This window comes from Pleurodeles waltl, chromosome 8 (assembly GCF_031143425.1).
Source record: "Pleurodeles waltl isolate 20211129_DDA chromosome 8, aPleWal1.hap1.20221129, whole genome shotgun sequence".
Classification (NCBI taxonomy): Eukaryota; Metazoa; Chordata; class Amphibia; order Caudata; family Salamandridae; genus Pleurodeles; species Pleurodeles waltl.
Window position 1 is genome coordinate 418,830,972 of NC_090447.1, and position 18,628 is coordinate 418,849,599.

At 44.6% G+C, this 18,628-nt stretch overlaps 1 protein-coding gene across 4 annotated transcripts in view; it reads right to left on the reverse strand.

Moving 5' to 3' along the window:
• HERC2 (HECT and RLD domain containing E3 ubiquitin protein ligase 2) overlaps positions 1-18,628 on the reverse strand; it is a 1,448,528-nt gene that overhangs the window by 558,854 nt on the left and 871,046 nt on the right. For all 4 annotated transcript variants that reach the window (XM_069204283.1, XM_069204284.1, XM_069204285.1 and 1 more), the window contains exons 57-61: positions 17,913-18,024; positions 13,197-13,278; positions 12,928-13,071; positions 5,688-5,778; positions 4,826-5,003 (exon numbers count right to left, since the gene is read on the reverse strand). In XM_069204283.1, the coding sequence (XP_069060384.1) occupies positions 4,826-5,003; positions 5,688-5,778; positions 12,928-13,071; positions 13,197-13,278; positions 17,913-18,024 (607 nt within the window). The remainder of the gene's footprint in view (positions 1-4,825; positions 5,004-5,687; positions 5,779-12,927; positions 13,072-13,196; positions 13,279-17,912; positions 18,025-18,628) is intronic.

The window sequence follows — 18,628 nt, forward strand, 5'->3', positions numbered from 1 at the left end:
ATAATGTAGGCTTTCTTGCTGATGAGGGTATTACTCTTGTCCATAACTCTTCCTCCTCTGTGTATTCCTCCTAGGGATACTTTACATGCAGCTTCAATGTACTGTGTGCTAACCCAAGAAGACCATCATCATCTGAATCATCTTCATTCAGGTGATGATTGGGTGTTAAGTGCAGGAAAATAGCATCTTTCTTGCATAGTTACATCCAGGGTTTGCTGGTGTCAGTGTGTTTAACTGTAGTACACTGGGATCCTGCTAACTAGGACCCCAATGGCAGTGCGTTCTCCTTCAAATTTGGTTACATGGTCACTTTAACACCCCACAATTGGAATACTGGTGCACCCATGTAAGTCACTAGTATATGGTACTCAGGTTCCCAGGGCATTGGTACACCAGGGGCCTCCCTTGGGCTGCAGCATGTATTATGCCACCCATGGAAGTCCATGCAAACTGTGTCTACAGGCCTTTCTTTGCAGCCTGTGTGAAATGATGCATGCTCCTTTCACTTTAGATATAAGGCTTGTCTTATATTGCAGTCACTGCACTTGGACACTAATTCACCTCTATGGTAGGTTTTTCAGCCCAAGGGCAGGGTGCATGGTGCTGATTATGAGGGCCCCCCTGCATGAGCAGAGGTGCCCCTACAAACCCCAGACTCCATTCCCTGGGCCTTGCAAAAACAGGGAAGCCATTTTAAGGTATGTAGTGGACACTGTCAACACGAGTAGTCCAACTGCATAATGGCTTCACTGAACCTAGGCATGTTTAGTATCAAGCATGTTGGAATCATGCAACTGCACCGATTCCAGTGTTAGTTAAATGATACCGTGTACTCTGGGGGTTCCTTAGAGGATCCCCCAGATCTGCCTGTACAACCTTGCAGGGTCTGCATGCCAGCCCACGCTGCTGCAGACCCTAGACACTGTTCTGCTCCCCTGCTGATTAACCTAACTCAAGCAGGGGAAGGAAGAACAAAGGGTTTCTAGTAGGGTAGACGTGTGACCACCTCACCCTTTGATATGAGTGTCTCTGGGGTGGGGTGGGGTGGCCTCTCAGCGCCACCAGAACACTTTGAAGGGCACAATTGGTGCCCTCCTTGCATCAACAGGTTTGCACCAGTGCAGGAACCCCCAGTTCCAGCTCTGCCGCAAAACCACACAAAGGACAGGAGTGACCCCCCCCCCCCCATCCATCTAGAGAGGTGCACAGAGCTCTGCCAGGTAGCCACTTGGTTCTGCCATCTTGGAAATATGATGTGCAGAGACCCTCTGGGAGCATCCGACTGGTTAAGCCAGATGGGTGACAACCTTGACCCCACCCTCCGACAGGTGGGTCACCGCAGACAGTGTCCAACCCCCTTTAAGGGGTACTTAAGGGCTCACCTGAGGGTGGGTTCCCAGACCTGTCGTGCAAGACTCTACAAGGAACTCTCTGCAAGACACTTCTGCAGCCTGGTCTCCAGAACTGCTGCTGGTCTGCCATGGGAACCGAAACAAGACTGAATCCAGTCTCCCACTGCAACATTGTTTCACCGGCTCCTGCAAGAATTCTGCAACATCCGTGGCTTTGCATCCTCCGGGGTTACAAGGACTCCGTTTGCATCAGGAAGCAAAAAGCAATCTCACTTAATTTGAAGGAGTCATTCCCCTGCATCAGCAGGCACCTTAACGACAATGACCTGCTGGTGGATCCGGTTCGACGGACATCAAGAAGGCTCTGCAACACAGGTGGTGGCTCTGTGGTCCCCTCCAGGTCCAATTTGTCTTCTATCCAACTTGGGAGGTGGTGGATCTTTGCTGTAGCCACTGGGACAGAACCCCTGTGCACCATGTCTGTTGCTGTTACCAAGGCTTGTTGACTCTTCCTCCAGGAGATCTTTGAGTTTCAAGAAGCCCCAGCCAGCAGCACACTGTAACTCCAACATCCTGCAATGCCTGCAGCGTGGGACTCCTTCCTCCTTTGCTATGTTGCTGAGGCCTTACGGTTACTCCCTGTGCCAGAGGGTTCTTGTGGGAGCTTCAATGGTTCCTTTTGTCTCTCCTGCTTGCTGAGGGTCAGCCCTGACTGCCCACCAAGGGTAGAGTTGCTAGGACTTTGCTGGTCCTCTAAATCCTGAACACTTCCCTGCAACCTCTTCCTGCACTTGCCAATGATTGTTGGTGGTCCTGCTGACCACTGACCCCTATGCAATCCTGCAACTGACGTGAGACAGCTCGTGGGCGACTCCAAGGATCTTCCTGCATCACTTGGACTCTGCAGCTGGACTTCTTCCTTCACCGACCTGCAGGAACTCTCCCCAAGAAGTATGGGAATAGCCTTCCTGCACTGCCTGAACATCTCCTAGTGGTCTAGACTCCACCCCCTCCTTTTTCAGGTTCTTCTTGTCTGCAATCCACTCTTGAGTTCCACCGACCTAGTATATGGGTTGCGACAGCAGCTGGACAAACAAGGCTCCCACTGACTTCAACAAAGGTTTCCAATGTCACTTTACCCCTATTCTTCTGGGCTCCCTGGTGTAGGTACTCCACTGTTCTGGGTATCCACGGGTGGGGGCCCTCTCGAACCTTCCTTGTGCCAACTGGTTCCCTTGGCGTGCGCTGGGAAGGGTCCTAAATTCAGAAAATTCTAGCCACGACGGTTCTGGGTTAGCCTATGGGACGCCTGGCAAGATAACACCTCTGCACCCGGGGGATTTCTGTTATTTATCTTGGTTGATTTTGTACTTCACAAGCTCCTGACATACTTACCTTGATTGGGCAGTTCCATTCTTATACCACTTTAATAGTATATGGTTTGGCCCCCTCATAGGGTCCCATGCATTGTTATGCTTTTCCTGCTTGTTTCTAAGTATATTTTTGTGTGTCGATAACTCCAAGTTGAGATATACCGAAATGACTTTAGTACTAGTGGTATACTAAAGCATACTTTAATTTGGTGTGGCCATTGCTTGTATGAACACCACTGATTGACTATGGTGTTATTGTAAGTGCTTTACACTCCTTAATGAGACTGAGCTGCTCTCCACAGCTACCCCTAGAGAGCTTTGGTTATCTAGGCACCAAAACACTATCACTAAGGGTTGCCTGAACTCATTATAATGTACCACACTAAAGATGTGCACCATAAACAGAGCCAACCTCCAACATTAAGCATGAACCTTGCTTGGAGATGTATGTTCTGGCATCAGAGATGTGATTTTACCCACTTCTTTAGATTTTCCCCTGTGATTTTTATTTTGTCAATGTCGTTGATGGCAGGCTGATCGGCACTGGAATAGGTTTCATAGGCGATGGCTTTGTCATTGTCAACGACGCAAAGACCAGTTTGACCGTCGACGGGATGGGCTCTGTAGACTAGATCGTTGACGATGTAGTCTTCGTTGACTGTGAGTCAATCACGATCAATGTTGTCACTGTTGTTGGTTTCAATGTCGTAGTCACTGCAGTCGTTCTCGTTGCAGCAGGCATAATTGACTATTTCTTCATCAATGGTATGCTCGTCGATGATTTCTCCATCAGCGGGTCCCGACAGCGGTTTCTTAAACTGGTCGCAAAAACTGTGGGGAAGGTGTAGAATGCTCAGATTTTGATCTCCCTGGTTTTTCTTGGAAAAGTCATGTCCTTTCTGTTTGTATGAGCTTTCAGAGGGACTGCTCTCCCTGCGAGACCAACAGTGAGACTTTTTAGAATATTTCTTTGGAGGCTCACGAGGTGACCGAACTCCTGGCCTCTCCTTCTCTTTTTTTTTTTAAAATCTCCTGGAAGATTAGGAAGAATCCTTACTGTTAACTCCAGAAACCAGGTCCTCCTTGGCTTTAAGCTTTTAAAGCCACACCAGTAACCTCCCCTTGTCAGGTTTTTGAAGAAAAGGTACAACATACCTTACAATTCTTCACCTTGTGGGATGGGTAGAGGCAGTATATGTAGTCCTTGTGCTGGTCACCTGAATGTAGCCTCTTCTTCCCACATGTTCTGCAAGGCCTAAAAAGTCCTTTTATTTGGCCTGCTTTGACACTGTAGAGTCAGATTTGCAGTAGATGGTAACTGGTAGTAGGTAGATAGATATCTCTCTGAAGATTGAATAAATGTTGAAATGAGCTGAGCTCAGAGGGGAGATTGTCAAATGGTGTGCAGTAGAAAATCATCTGAGAGACAGACGCTTCCGAGGGTAGTGCTCTACAGGGTGCTGTAACCTGATTGGTTGAAGTTTGGTTTCTTTTAAGTAATACAGATAGGTTACTAAAGTGATCGTTTTCTGGCCTTCCCTAGCCATGTTTAACATTACATTGCCTTTCCAGTTGTACCATGGGACTCCCACTTCAACGATGGGGAATGATTCAAGCATTTTGTTTTGTTTCTAGAAGAGCAATAAAATGTGTTACAAAAACAAATGCTCCTTTGTAGCCCCCCTTTAAAAGATTTGTTATGACAGAGACCTCATGTAAAATATTAAAATCAGGAGGCCACCCAAACTAATAATGGTCTACAATGGATCAGAAGCAGGGTGTAAGAGCTGGTATGCTTCATGCAGCTGAATCATTTGTTGCATTGGAAGGGTGGGTATTACCTGCCATCTGTCTGTAAAGGCAGCCACTGCTCCTACTAGCTTTTGTTTAAGTTACACTGGGTCCATAAATCACATGAATATATGTAGCAAAAATGTTCAAAGTAGAAACAATTTTCAAAGCAGGATGTGCTGCCTCAATTGAACAATGGTGAACTTTGTCCCGCTCATGAGAGAGGAATGGACAGATAAAAAGCAATATAGAGATTCATCCGGTCACGTCAAAAGAAACGAAAGCTTGAACAAATAAATGACTATTCACCATCTTAGGTTTCAGCTGTGTTGTGTTGTCACCATGTCCCAGTCGACCATATTCTCCAAGGCCCCAAGAGTACAGCTCACCACTGGAAGTGATTGCAGCACTGTGAGAACTTCCACAAGCAATATCACGGATTCGCTTGGTTTTCAGAGCTTCTATTAGTCTTGGTTTGTCACAGTTCCTAAACAAAACACGCATGCAGAGACAGGTTAAACATTGTGCTGGGTTCAATCACAAATTCACGAAATCCAGATTTAATGTTTTTTATTGGAACAAAATCTTTTAAAATAAAATACTACATTAACTGTCAACCTCAGAGACCCTTAAGTAAGATAAAAGTGGTCTACTCTGGTAAGGATAACTAGGATGTATCCAAAGTAATTCTTTTATCATACTTCAAATTATAGTTTTATAAAATATCATTAGAGATGTCTCGATTATGTTTTAATTTTAAAAGCAAAAACAAACTGTATTATTATACAATAAAAGGAGATCAACTTAAAACTCAGGAAGAAAAAGTGAAGGCATGTAGAGTGTAGGTAGCAAAAGCAAGACTTGTGAAGGACAGTGACAATGGCACGTGCCACATGTCAATTTTTATATTTCAACTTGAAATTAAGCAAAAGAATATTTACGATTAACAAAAAAAAAAAAAAAACTAACATTTTATAATACAGTGTTTAATAATACACTGAAATACATGGTAAGGAGCATAGAGGTGCCCAAAGCTATTGTTTCTTCAAGTAAAAGATGGAACCAATGATTACCTAGTTAACCCATTGATTTAAAACGTTTAGCACAAACAGTTCAAAAGAATCTTTTCTTTTTATACAGTGCAATGCACAGACAAATGCAAAAGCCTTACATTCTGCTGAAATGTCCAAGCTTTCCATCATCTCCTTCGCCCCAAGAAAAAATCTTTCCATCAACGGTTAAAGCCATTGCATGCCTTCCACCTGCAAGAGAAAACTCTTTGAGCATAGCATCCTGCAAAACCATCAACTATAAAATAATAAATGTCCTGTAACTATAAGGACTGCAGTCTGGAATAACAAGCTACCTACTTTCACTAACACCTTATCTGGTAGAGACTCTATCTAGCCACAGATTGCATACTTTGGAAATATCCCCAGGTGTCAGATGGGATCCAGAAACTTTTCCAACAGTATGGCTGCTCGCCTGTATGTGGTGTTGTTCAGCTCCAAATCGCAGGTATCTTCTATTCCGGAAGTGAAGTGCACGGTGTCCATTTAGACACCACCCCAGCATGCTAACATTAGTTATACTTCACAACCTTTTGTACACCAGAATCGCAGAGCCATGAAGGTTGCTAATGTACCAGTGTGCAGAATCACCCTATATGGGGAAATCCATTCCCAGAGTGGGGGCGGTGAGATGGTAAGTAAGCAATCTATGGCTAGATACTATCTCTACCAGATAAGGTGCAACCAAAGGTAAGTAACTTGTTCATCTGATAAAAACTTCTAGCCACAGACCACTTACTTTAGACTACTTACTTTAAGCTAGATACCCAAGTAATACCCCTTAGAGGTGCGTGGGCGAGCAGGATAGGACTAGGAAGTGCTGGAGGACCGAACAGGCACAGTGCCTGTCACGATGGGCCTGACTGTCCAGACAATAGTGTTTGATAAGAGTGTGTTCAGATGCCAACCTTGCAGTCTGACAGATGTCCAGGACTCTGCTAGCTAACACAGTGGTATCAGCCTTGGCTCTGGTGGAATAAGCAGACAAGCCCTCAGAGGATTGCTTCTTTGCCACCGCGTAGCAGATCCTAATGCAGAGCACTATCCATTGTAAGATGAGAAGTTTTTGCATGCCTTCCATTTCTTCGCCTCAATGAACCTAATGAAAAGTTCACCATACACCCGAAACTCTCAGGTATGATCAATGTAAAACAACAATGCTCTTTTTGGATTCAGTCGGTGGAATCTAGCCTCTGCTTTGGAAGGATAAGACAGAGAAAAGAAGGTAGGCAAGGTGATCATCAGGCCCACATGAAAAGGTGTCACCACTTTTGGTTAAAAAAAGGCACATGTTCTCAGCATCAGTTTATCTGGGAAGAAAGATATATAAGGAGGGTACACAGAAAGTGCTTGCAGATCACTAACCCTCCTGGCTGATGTATTGCCCACCACAAAGGCAATTTTTCGGGTTAAATAGCGAAGAGGACAATTGTGCAAATGTTAGAAAAAACGCACTCATAAGGAAGGTTAAAACTAGGTTCAGGTCCCACTGGGGCATAATGAAAGGTTTTGGAGGGAACATATGCTGTAGTCCCTTGAGAAAATGAGTTACAACCGGTGACTTGAACAGGGAGGGCTGATCTGGTAACAGCAAGAATTCCGATATGGGTGAAAAGTACCTTTTTAACAATGCGCAAAGCCTTGTCAGTCAAATGGAAGAATAAACAAAAAAATATCAGATAAGGGTGGAGAAAGGGGATCAACTTGTTTGGATGCAGACCAAGCCACAAATATATCCCAATAACAAGCATATAGGCCCTCATGACGACCCTGGCGGTAATTTGGTGAAAGGTACTGGCAACAGGCTGGCAGTAACTTTTTCCAAATTATGACATTGGCGGTTTGGCTGAAGCCAAACCACCAATGTACCACTCCGGCCGCAAGGGTGGTAACGGCCACTGGGCTGGAGACTTCGGTCTCCAGCCCGGCGGCCGTCACAATTCCACCTACCGCCATGGTTTTCATGGCAAGCGTACCGCCACGAAAACCATGGCGGGAGGCACTATCAGTGCCAGGGAATTCAATCCCTGATAGGGAGAACCCAACTTACCTGCTTGCAGGGGGTCCTCCGGCAGGAGACGGGACGCAGCACTGCTGTCAGCAGCAGCGTCCTCCAAAAAAACACCGCCAGGCCGTATCATGACTCATGGCGCATGTACCCCTGGTATAGGTACTAGAGAGGGCCCCTCAGAGCAGCAGCACAACTTGTGCCACTCTGAGGGACCAGCACCAACCTGACGCACACTGCTATTGCAGAATGCATGAAAAGGTGTTCCCAACATTGAAATCTCGGCATGGCACACACTTGTGTGCCATGTCCTCTAAAACACTGCTTGTAATATCTGTAAGTCACCCCTACGATAGGCCTTCAGCCCTAAGGCAGGGTGCATTCTATTACAAGTGAGGGCATATACACATGAGCAAATATGCCCCTACTATGTCCTTGTCGATTCTCAAACATAGTAAGTGTGGAGGGAAGCCATTTTAAATGCATGTGCTGGACACTGGTCAGTACGAGTTTCCCAGCTACATGATAGGTTCTCTGAACATAGGGAAGTTTGGTATCAAACATCTCAGATTAATAAATCCTCACTGATGCCACTGAGGAATCTATTAATAAGTGCACCCAAAGGGCACCTTAGAGGTACCCCTGAAAACCCATGAGCTACTGATGTATTGACTGACCGGTCCCGACCAATTCAACCACCCTAGACATGTTCATGGCCTCCCAAGGTGAGGGCCAGAGACAAAAGCCTACACCTGGTGGAGTTGTTAACACCCCTCCCAGTGAGGATAGACATTCCATGGCAGGGAGCTTCAAATGCCTATCTGCCTTTGTAATTCAACCCAGGTCTCTCCAGATGGTGGAGATGACCAACTCCCCTGTCCAGAACCCACTTCTGGCACCAGGACTGGCAGAAAAAGTAGGCAGATTAGGAGGTGTACCCACTTCATGCCAATCCCACCCCTAAGGTGGACGCGCTGAAGTGGACACTACATTTCAAATTCCTCCATCTGTTTGGAAAGGAATTAGGTCACTAGGCTCAGGGTTATGCCCACTTCCCAGTAGACATGGTCATAAAAAGGATGTAGGCACCCTAAAGGTGGTCAGCCCATTGGCTACCACCTGGCACTCCCTGTAACGCCCTCTAAATTGAGTATTAAGGTGGCACCCATAAACCCTAGAACTCTGATTTCCACAACCTAAGAAGAACCAAACAAATTAGAGTTGCACCAGCAGAAGAGGAAAAGAAGAAGCTGACCTGGAACCAGCCCCTCCGGCCTGCCTGCTGACGTCAAAGGATCCTGCACAAGAAGCCAACTCTTCCAGCCTTCAATACAGACTCGAGTCTCCAGTGGGAAGCAAACGTGCCCAACAAGAAGAAACTCCCAAAAAAAAGACTCTGCAACTGCTGGAACCCCGGAAACCTGACACCTGAAGTGATCACTGCACCAGACGTCCATGACCTGAGGTGAAGCCAATCAACAGTACCAACGCGGGTCCCCAGCTGCCCAGAGACTGAGTCGAGTGAGGTTCCATGCACCTAGGACTCTCCAGAGATGCCTACATCTTCTCTGACACCTCCAACAACAACTGCAACCGTGACCCAAGCTGAGGTGGATCATCGGTGCCAACAATGTCCCCCGACTCCTAAGAGCTCAAGTCCACTCTCAGTCCACCCCTGCCAGACTCCCTGACGACACCTGAAGCCTCAACACACAGGACTCCTGATTGCAAGTGCTCCCAGACATAAAAACCCAACGCCTAAAGACACCCCGGCATCCGTCGCCACTGGGAACAGGAGAAGAGGACCAAAGGTGCACCCACATCCCAGAGCACCCAAAGCCTACTACTTATCTGCTTGTTGTCCTGACTGGCTTCCTAGCAAGAGCCTGCAGCCTGTCTTCATGAGGACCAAACTACCACAGGAAACCACTGGGCACCTGAAGCCTTACAACACCTATGCACCCAGCCACCCCAGTGCCGTCCGGGTGTGACCTGTTGGTATGGTTCAGACCAGTGACCAGTACTTACTTTAACTCCCCGAGACTGGCTTTGTAAGTCATTGTTTGCCCTGTCTTTCCTGAACATTGTTTTCCTCCATAGGATAACACTGAGAGAACTCTGAAAATTGCACTAACTGTTGATTTCTGAAACTACCAATTGGGGATCCACTGGATTCTGTGTATAGTGTACTTCATTTTAGTGCACTATATAGAGAGTCAGCTTCCTACACAATGACAGCTGAGTTTGACCGGCCTGGCTTTCAGACAGCCCACCAGATGTGGAATCACCCAGGAAATGCCCTGACATTACAGTCATGTCCAGAGACACAGAGCCTCTTGACTCAAGGTGCACAACCCCACCCATCCCCGTTTGTTGCAATATCACATGGTGATGCTGTTATCTGTGAACACCTAAACTAGCCTCCCTTTGATGGAAGGAAGAGAGGCTTTCAATGCCAGTCGGAGCGCTTTCAACTTCAGCAAGCTCATGTGGAGCTGAGACTGTGTCACAGACCAGAGACATCTCAACTCTACTTCTCCCAGATGGCCAATCCAGCCCAGGAGTGATTCATCATCTATAGCTACATTCAACTTTGGTTGGGGATGGGAGAGGAGTCAGTCACTGACCAAATCACAGTCCGTCAGCCACCACTGCAGGTCTTTTACTGTTCCAGCTGAAATCTAGACCAGGTCAGAGAGATTCCCCTGATGCTGCATCCACTGGGACTTCAGGTTCCACTGCAGATCCCACATATGCCAGCAGGCTTGTGTTACCAGCAAGATGAAGGGGACCACAATGCCCAGCAGACTCACAGTAAGTCTCATCAAAATCCAGGATACGGACTGAAACATCAGATTCATGCCCCAAATATCCTGGACCCACCAAACAGATCTAACAAAGGTTCTCCCCAATCAAGAGAGAATCTGGGAGTAAGCCATGATTGACATGGGCAAGTTTATAGTGAACCCCAGCAAATGCAGGAATTTCTCCATAGTCTGGAGGTGGGGTGAGCTTGCATTCAACAGTCACCGGTCGAGGTGGGGGAAAACTGGAAACCCTGACCTCCAAAGGTATACTGCAACCACTGCCATCACCTTATGTGAACAACTCAGAAGCGCTGGTAAGGCCAAAAGGGAGCACAGTGAAATGATGATGATGCTCATTGCTCAACGTGAACCGCAGGTAGCACCTGTTGGCCAGCAAGAAGGGAATATGTAAGTAGGTATGCTGCAAATCCAGCGCAGCCATCCAGCCTCCATGGTCCAGTGCAGACAGAACCTAAGCTAATGTGAGCATACTGAATTTCTTCTTTTTCAGGAAGAAATTGAGAGGGCACAGTTTTAAAAGAGGATCGAGGCCTCCATTCTTCTTGGGAACCAGAAAGTAACAGCAATAGCAAGCAAAACCTACTTCTGATGCTGGCACCCTCTTGATGGTTCCTTTGACCAAAACAGCCTCTTCTCAGTGATGAAGCAGGGAGAAGGGGTCCTCAGTCAGCCAATCTTAAAATGGTAGCAAGGGTGAAAGTATTTTGAGAAAAGGGAAGGATTAACCCCACTGAACGATCTAAAGTGCCCACCTGTCCAATATTATGGATTGCCAGTGAGGCGGGTGATGGTAGATCCTGCCAACAACTGGGTGCCCGTGATGGAACGCGGGCGAACTAAAGTGGTTTGCAGGATGCAGCTGGCGGGGGGTGGTAGACTGACACAACCTCCAGCTACCTCTCCTCCATGGTCTGTGGGAACATTGTTCTTTGCCACAAAAAGGTGTAGAAGCTTTCTGGCTATAGCAGCTGGGAAGATACTGACACAGTTGGAAACCTCTTTCTTGGCCACAAAAGGAGCGAAGGGTGCACTGGGGGTGGTGAGGGACCACAGAAAGGCCCAAAGGCCAGGTCATAGCCATGGAGTCCTTGAAGCGCTATAGCACTGACTCAGTCTTCTCTCAGAAGTGACAGACGCCATCATAGGGAATGTCCATAAGCAATGCTTTCGACATCTCCAGAAAATTCAGTAGTTTGCAGTGCCAGTCTGACGGGGAGAAAGCCCTATGATGAAGCATGACATCCAATGGATGTGTGAGGGCTCTTGCTTCTATTTATAGAAGTGCCTAGTGCATTTCTGACTTTTCTTGTGAAAAAGTATATTTTTTTGATTTGTATTACTACTAGGGAGGCTGTACACTGGATCATCTAATCTCCATGTCCCTCATATGGTTATATACATACTTCTTACAAACATCCCAATCTGAACAGGAAAATGGAGCAAAAATGGTAAACAAGCTCCAGATCCCAATCTCTATGGTACACAGAAAACAAGTACTGGCAAAGACAGTAGGTCTGGAATTGATTGCCAAGTTATCATCTTTGCCACTACTCACTTGACAAAGTATAAGAAATGCCATGTGCCTGTGTGTGCAGATGCTTTCGTGCGGAAATGGCCATCTCTGAAAAAAATCCATTCAATGATGGTTGCTTTGTGAGTACCCATGCATGCGCTTCTTTGCACACTCACAAATGGCAAACTTGGAATTGCTTTAAGTAAAGCATCTTACAAAAAATACAAGTTGACAACCAGTGTTCCTGCACACATCCACAAGCATCCTTCTTGGAACAGTCAGAAAAGTCTTCTAAGATGGCTCATACATGCAGTGGCCTGTATGGCATGCAGCACACTACAAAGAGGACCAAAAAGCCAGCAGAACCATCTGGGAAGCTGGCAATAAATAAGGACCTATTCGCCCACCAGTGTCAGACACTGAAAGGGCTACATTTGAAGCTACTGTGCACAGGTAAAATATTGTCACAACGGGGGAAGCCGATGGCTGAAGTGGGCTGACTCACTGCCCCCATGCTGTATTCTGTATGCTGTGGCAGACAAATGCAAAATGTGAATAACATTTTAATAAGTGAATGGAAGAAGGTGGGCTTGAAAGCCGCTATATGTTTGTATGTAAGTATACATAAGTAATTTAAAGGATTTTTTAAGGCCTTTAATAACACCTTCTGGGGTAGAAGTGTTGCAGGGACTGGCATCAGTGGGGAGTAGAACTGAAATATTCCAGCTATATTCTGATGTCTAGGAGTTTGCTAAGATGAGGAATCTGCTGCAAGTCATACATTAAATTCAACTCTTTCCCCCCCGAGGGTGACTCAATCTTGGTTTCAGGCATGAACTCAAATTTGCATGTTAAAATCATACAGATAACATAAATCATGCAGGAGAAAATAAAACAATGCTAATAAAAATTTTACATATCAATATCTGAAAATACAATTGCCTATTTGTTTACATAGGGCAGGGAGAAAAGGAACAGAAGGTTATCTTTACCTGAATGAACAGCAACCTTTTTCACTACATAATTACTAAGAGCGGTTATCTGCCGGGGTATAGGCACAGTACCACTTGATATACCTAAACCGAGTCTTCCATTGGTGGCTTCTCCACAAGCATACACTTTACCCTCCACTGTGACTGTAAACAAATACAAAGAGTTAGAAATAAAGCTCACAGTATCTTCATTTGGAAATTTAATGTGGATACATAAATTGTAATTTATAGTGGACAAAAGAGAATTAGTTTGACATAAGAAAATTTACCTGCAAAAAGGCTTTTTGATCCTCCAGCAACCTGCACTACATTCAAGGCAGACAGCGTCTCCGAAAAGGAAGGGATTTTTATCTGCAAGAGTGAAAGCACTAACATGAGGCATGTTCAGTGTATAGAAATGACTACAGTGGTTTAAATATGATGGTAAGCTGCTGTTGCGCAGCAGGAAGAGAATATTTTACCAAATAACTCAAGCAAATATTTAATATTCCAAGAACCGTGAACAAAAACAAGGTACTTACGTTCAGACCTTTCTGGTGTATACTTTTATCTAACCGCAGATTCCTCAACTTTTGAAGGGTCCAGAGGTGCAAGACTACTTCTGCAAAATCTCCCAGTATTGCTCCAACACACCTCCATATTGGCTCTGCATTGCACAGGAAGAGATGGAGTGCAATCGCATAAATACCACATCTTCATGCAGAAGTCAGTTTTCTGTCTCTTCCCTTCCAGTCCTTTAGATGTGGAGCATAAATTAATTGATGGTGATTGAGTGTCTATTTCTAACTCTGGACCTTTTAGGTTTTAAAGAGGCCACTCCAAAAGCACCAGGAGGTGGGAGGGGTGGGGAACAGGGGAGATAGGGGGGAGGTGAGGAATCTGCATTTAGATAGTACATTCACCAGAAAGAGGGTTACAAAAGGTAAGTAATATGTTCTGATAGGTACTTCTAACCGCAGATTCGTCACATGTTGGCTAGATACCAAAGCTGTATTTCTGAGGGGGGCCAGAAACAACTAAAAGGCTTAGGTGGGGGGAAGCAAATGAAACAGAGAGCAAAGTGGAGCGCAGGGGAGTCAAATGAGTGAGTGAGACTAGAGCTGAGAGGAAAGAAGCACATGAGTGAGAAAGCAACCCAGGGATTGGGGGGAATACACAAGAGAGAAGGCTGCAAAACAGAGTACTTAACACCCCAGAAAAGGAGTGATTGAAAAACAAGCAGTGGAAGCACAGAAGCAGCCAGTGTAAGTAAATGGTAAAGAAGCAATGCTTCATGGTAGGGACAAACACAAGACTTACAAGCTAGGATAAGAATATGAAGGAAGCAAATTAAATTGACATGAAGGCCAACGGATGGTAGGTAATGAGCAGGCTCCAAGATTTTACGTTCTGGGTAAGGCTACAATATGTCAATAGACAGTACATGCGCTGTCTACAAGACAAGATCTAAAAAGCCCATTTGAACAGTCACTAAGATCACAGAGTCTGATATGTACAGGGAGTGCAGAATTATTAGGCAAGTTGTATTTTTGAGGATTAATTTTATTATTGAACAACAACCATGTTCTCAATGAACCCAAAAAACTCATTAATATCAAAGCTGAATATTTTTGGAAGTAGTTTTTAGTTTGTTTTTAGTTTTAGCTATGTTAGGGGGATATCTGTGTGTGCAGGTGACTATTACTGTGCATAATTATTAGGCAACTTAACAAAAAAAATATATATACCCATTTCAATTATTTATTATTACCAGTGAAACCAATATAACATCTCAACATTCACAAATATACATTTCTGACATTCAAAAACAAAACAAAAACAAATCAGTGACCAATATAGCCACCTTTCTTTGCAAGGACACTCAAAAGCCTGCCATCCATGGATTCTGTCAGTGTTTTGATCTGTTCACCATCAACATTGCGTGCAGCAGCAACCACAGCCTCCCAGACACTGTTCAGAGAGGTGTACTGTTTTCCCTCCTTGTAAATCTCACATTTGATGATGGACCACAGGTTCTCAATGGGGTTCAGATCAGGTGAACAAGGAGGCCATGTCATTAGATTTCCTTCTTTTATACCCTTTCTTGCCAGCCACGCTGTGGAGTACTTGGACGCGTGTGATGGAGCATTGTCCTGCATGAAAATCATGTTTTTCTTGAAGGATGCAGAATTCTTCCTGTACCACTGCTTGAAGAAGGTGTCTTCCAGGAACTGGCAGTAGGACTGGGAGTTGAGCTTGACTCCATCCTCAACCCGAAAAGGCCCCACAAGCTCATCTTTGATGATACCAGCCCAAACCGGTACTCCACCTCCACCTTGCTGGCGTCTGAGTCGGACTGGAGCTCTCTGCCCTTTACCAATCCAGCCACGGGCCCATCCATCTGGCCCATCAAGACTCACTCTCATTTCATCAGTCCATAAAACCTTAGAAAAATCAGTCTTGAGATATTTCTTGGCCCAGTCTTGACGTTTCAGCTTGTGTGTCTTGTTCAGTGGTGGTCGTCTTTCAGCCTTTCTTACCTTGGCCATGTCTCTGAGTATTGCACACCTTGTGCTTTTGGGCACTCCAGTGATGTTGCAGCTCTGAAATATGGCCAAACTGGTGGCAAGTGGCATCGTGGCAGCTGCACGCTTGACTTTTCTCAGTTCATGGGCAGTTATTTTGCGCCTTGGTTTTTCCACACGCTTCTTGCGACCCTGTTGACTATTTTGAATGAAACGCTTGATTGTTCGATGATCACGCTTCAGAAGCTTTGCAATTTTAAGAGTGCTGCATCCCTCTGCAAGATATCTCACTATTTTTGACTTTTCTGAGCCTGTCAAGTCCTTCTTTTGACCCATTTTGCCAAAGGAAAGGAAGTTGCCTAATAATTATGCACACCTGATATAGGGTGTTGATGTCATTAGACCACACCCCTTCTCATTACAGAGATGCACATCACCTAATATGCTTAATTGGTAGTAGGCTTTCGAGCCTATACAGCTTGGAGTAAGACAACATGCATAAAGAGGATGATGTGGTCAAAATACTCATTTGCCTAATAATTCTGCACTCCCTGTATATATATATATACGCAAACACACATATGTGTGTTTCCTGAAGATTCATCAAAAGGCGTCAAAGTTATTAGCAAAACAAACAAGCTACTCACCTTAAGTAATTCCCTATCTTGTCCAGATTCTAGCTAGCAGGAGATTCCTCACCTTTTGAATACTCCACAGGCATTAGACTGGATACGGAAACCTTTTTTTTTATAGTAACTCTGCACACCAGAAGATTGCATAGTACACACTAACAATGACATCATTCTGTTCTGGAAGTGGGTGCGGGGACTATAAAGGAGCCACTCCTGCACGCTCATGTCAGTTGCTCATGAGACTGTCTGCACCTCCAAATGTGGATTCCCCAGAAGCACACTAGTGGATCTTATTAAGAGGTAGAGTCCAAACAAAGAACGGAGAGAATGGGAGGGTCAGTGAGGAATCGGCAGCAAGATAAGAGTCTCTATCAGAAAGATCAATACAGAAGATAAGTAACTTATTCTTCTGATCGAGATTTGTAACCCCAGATTCCTCACCTTTTGAATAGATAAAGCCGTACCTATTTGGAGATGGGTCTGTGAATGGGCCCAAACCATAAAGACCTGCTGGACCAAGCTGCAAAGTGCCCCACTTTGTGAACCTGACTGTTCAGACAATAGTGCTTTGACAACATATGGAGGAATGCCCACGTTTTTGCCAGGCAAATGTCTTGGAAAGGGACTCCGCATGCTAACAGTGTTGTAGAAGCTTTGGCCCTGGTGAAGTGGGCATACTAGCCTTCCGAAGGCTTCTTATTCGCCAATGCGCAGCAGCTAGTAATGCAGAGCACAATTCAGCACAAGTTATATGCTTTGCACAGACTTGCTTTTTTCCCACGGCAGCAGACTTCACAAAAAGCAGAATGTCCACCTGATGGTCTTTGGTGCAATCTATGTAGAAACTCTGAGCTCTTTTGGTGGCCAAGTGATGGAGCATCTCCTTCTTACAAGAGTCAGACAGAGCACAGAAAGTTAGTAGGGTGTTGGCCTGACAGAGGTGGAATGGATTCACAACTTTCAGAAGAAAGGAAGCTCTAATTCGCAGAACCAGCTTAACGGGGAAGAAGGTGGTGGATGAACACAAAAAGTCTGAAGCTCATTCACATGGCTGGTTGCATGCGTGGGGTTGGGCACAAAACCTGGAAAAATACCATTCACTGCAACCAGACCTTGCCACACATGGGCAAAGGCCAATGCTATCTTTAAGTACTGGTTTAAGCACTATATCACTAAAAAATAAGAGAGTACACATATACACAAATAAAATATATGTATATTTGCTTTTTTTTTTTTTTTAAGCCAGATGGACTGCTCTCAGCTCAAGCTGGAACCATGTGCCTTGTTCTCTTTGATGATCCACAGCACAAGACCTATGCATCCAGAGAGGCATCTGTTACAAATGTCTGAGACACGTCTTAATGAAAAGGATCTTCTCTGAAGAGATCTCCTGCCTTGCACAAGCAGAAAATGAATTGTATTATCTCTGGAGCTAATCTGCCTTTCCAGCTGTCAGACAACGGATACCACTGACCGTTAAGCCACAGATTTATGGGTGAATATGGGAATGAGATAAAAGGAAATGCAGAATGTCATGGATATCAGTAGTAAAGAGATGTGTTAAACTGTTACTGTGAAGTCTTAAGAACATGTTAACACCTAAGACAGTTAATTAACAGTCTCTGGGAATCAGTGACAGGATATAAGGCAGCTCTGAATTCCAAGTGCATATCACTGTGTAAGTTGTGTTTTTAGTATTTTAATGCTGTAAACAAACATTTTAAATGAAAGAAACAAGACCTGTGAAGTAATTTTTAAGCGCATTAAGAACATGGAAGACAATAAAATACAGTAAGAAACCAACAATGTATAAACACAGAGGGCAGTAAATAAAAAGAGATAAGAGTACCTTTGAGCCTTTTAATCCTCCCAACTGATCTTTATCATTAAGTCCCCAAACAAAAACTTTGGTTCGTATCGTAGCTGTAGACTCCAGCCCGGTCGCCTTCTTCCTCACAAGGCTGCATACAGAAATAGTTAATTGATTGTTGTAATTTTGAATAAATTTATTGAACAAATATTTGCAGTAAATAGTAATTTTCTTGAAGTCTGAGATAATCATATTCACTAATCGTTTTGATAAAGGTTAGATATTTGAATAAGAAGTGAGAAATAAAAATAACTTTAATTAAAGAAATCAGTAAACATCAAAAACAAAACGAAAACCAGTAAGTAACAAAAGCAAAAAGAAAAGTATGTCAATTTAAACTTCCACAAAGTCATACTGGAAGTGGATGGGATAAGGTCAGACCACTATTGGTGAAGGGTGTAGAACAAAGCGGTAGGACAGACGGTATAAGCTGGAACCTTCATTAGATTGAAACTCTCTAGGAGTGCAGTGAGAAATAGATGGGGCACAATATGCCAAAAGCAATGCTAGTAGCACACAGGCTAAAATGTATTAAATGGCAGAAAAGCCCTTCTTTGATTAATATTAATTCAGATGCATCGATTCAAGCAAATTCATATATATATATATATATATATATGGAAAATGTCACTTACCCAGTGTACATCTGTTCGTGGCATTAGTCGCTGCAGATTCACATGCTGTGCACATCCCGC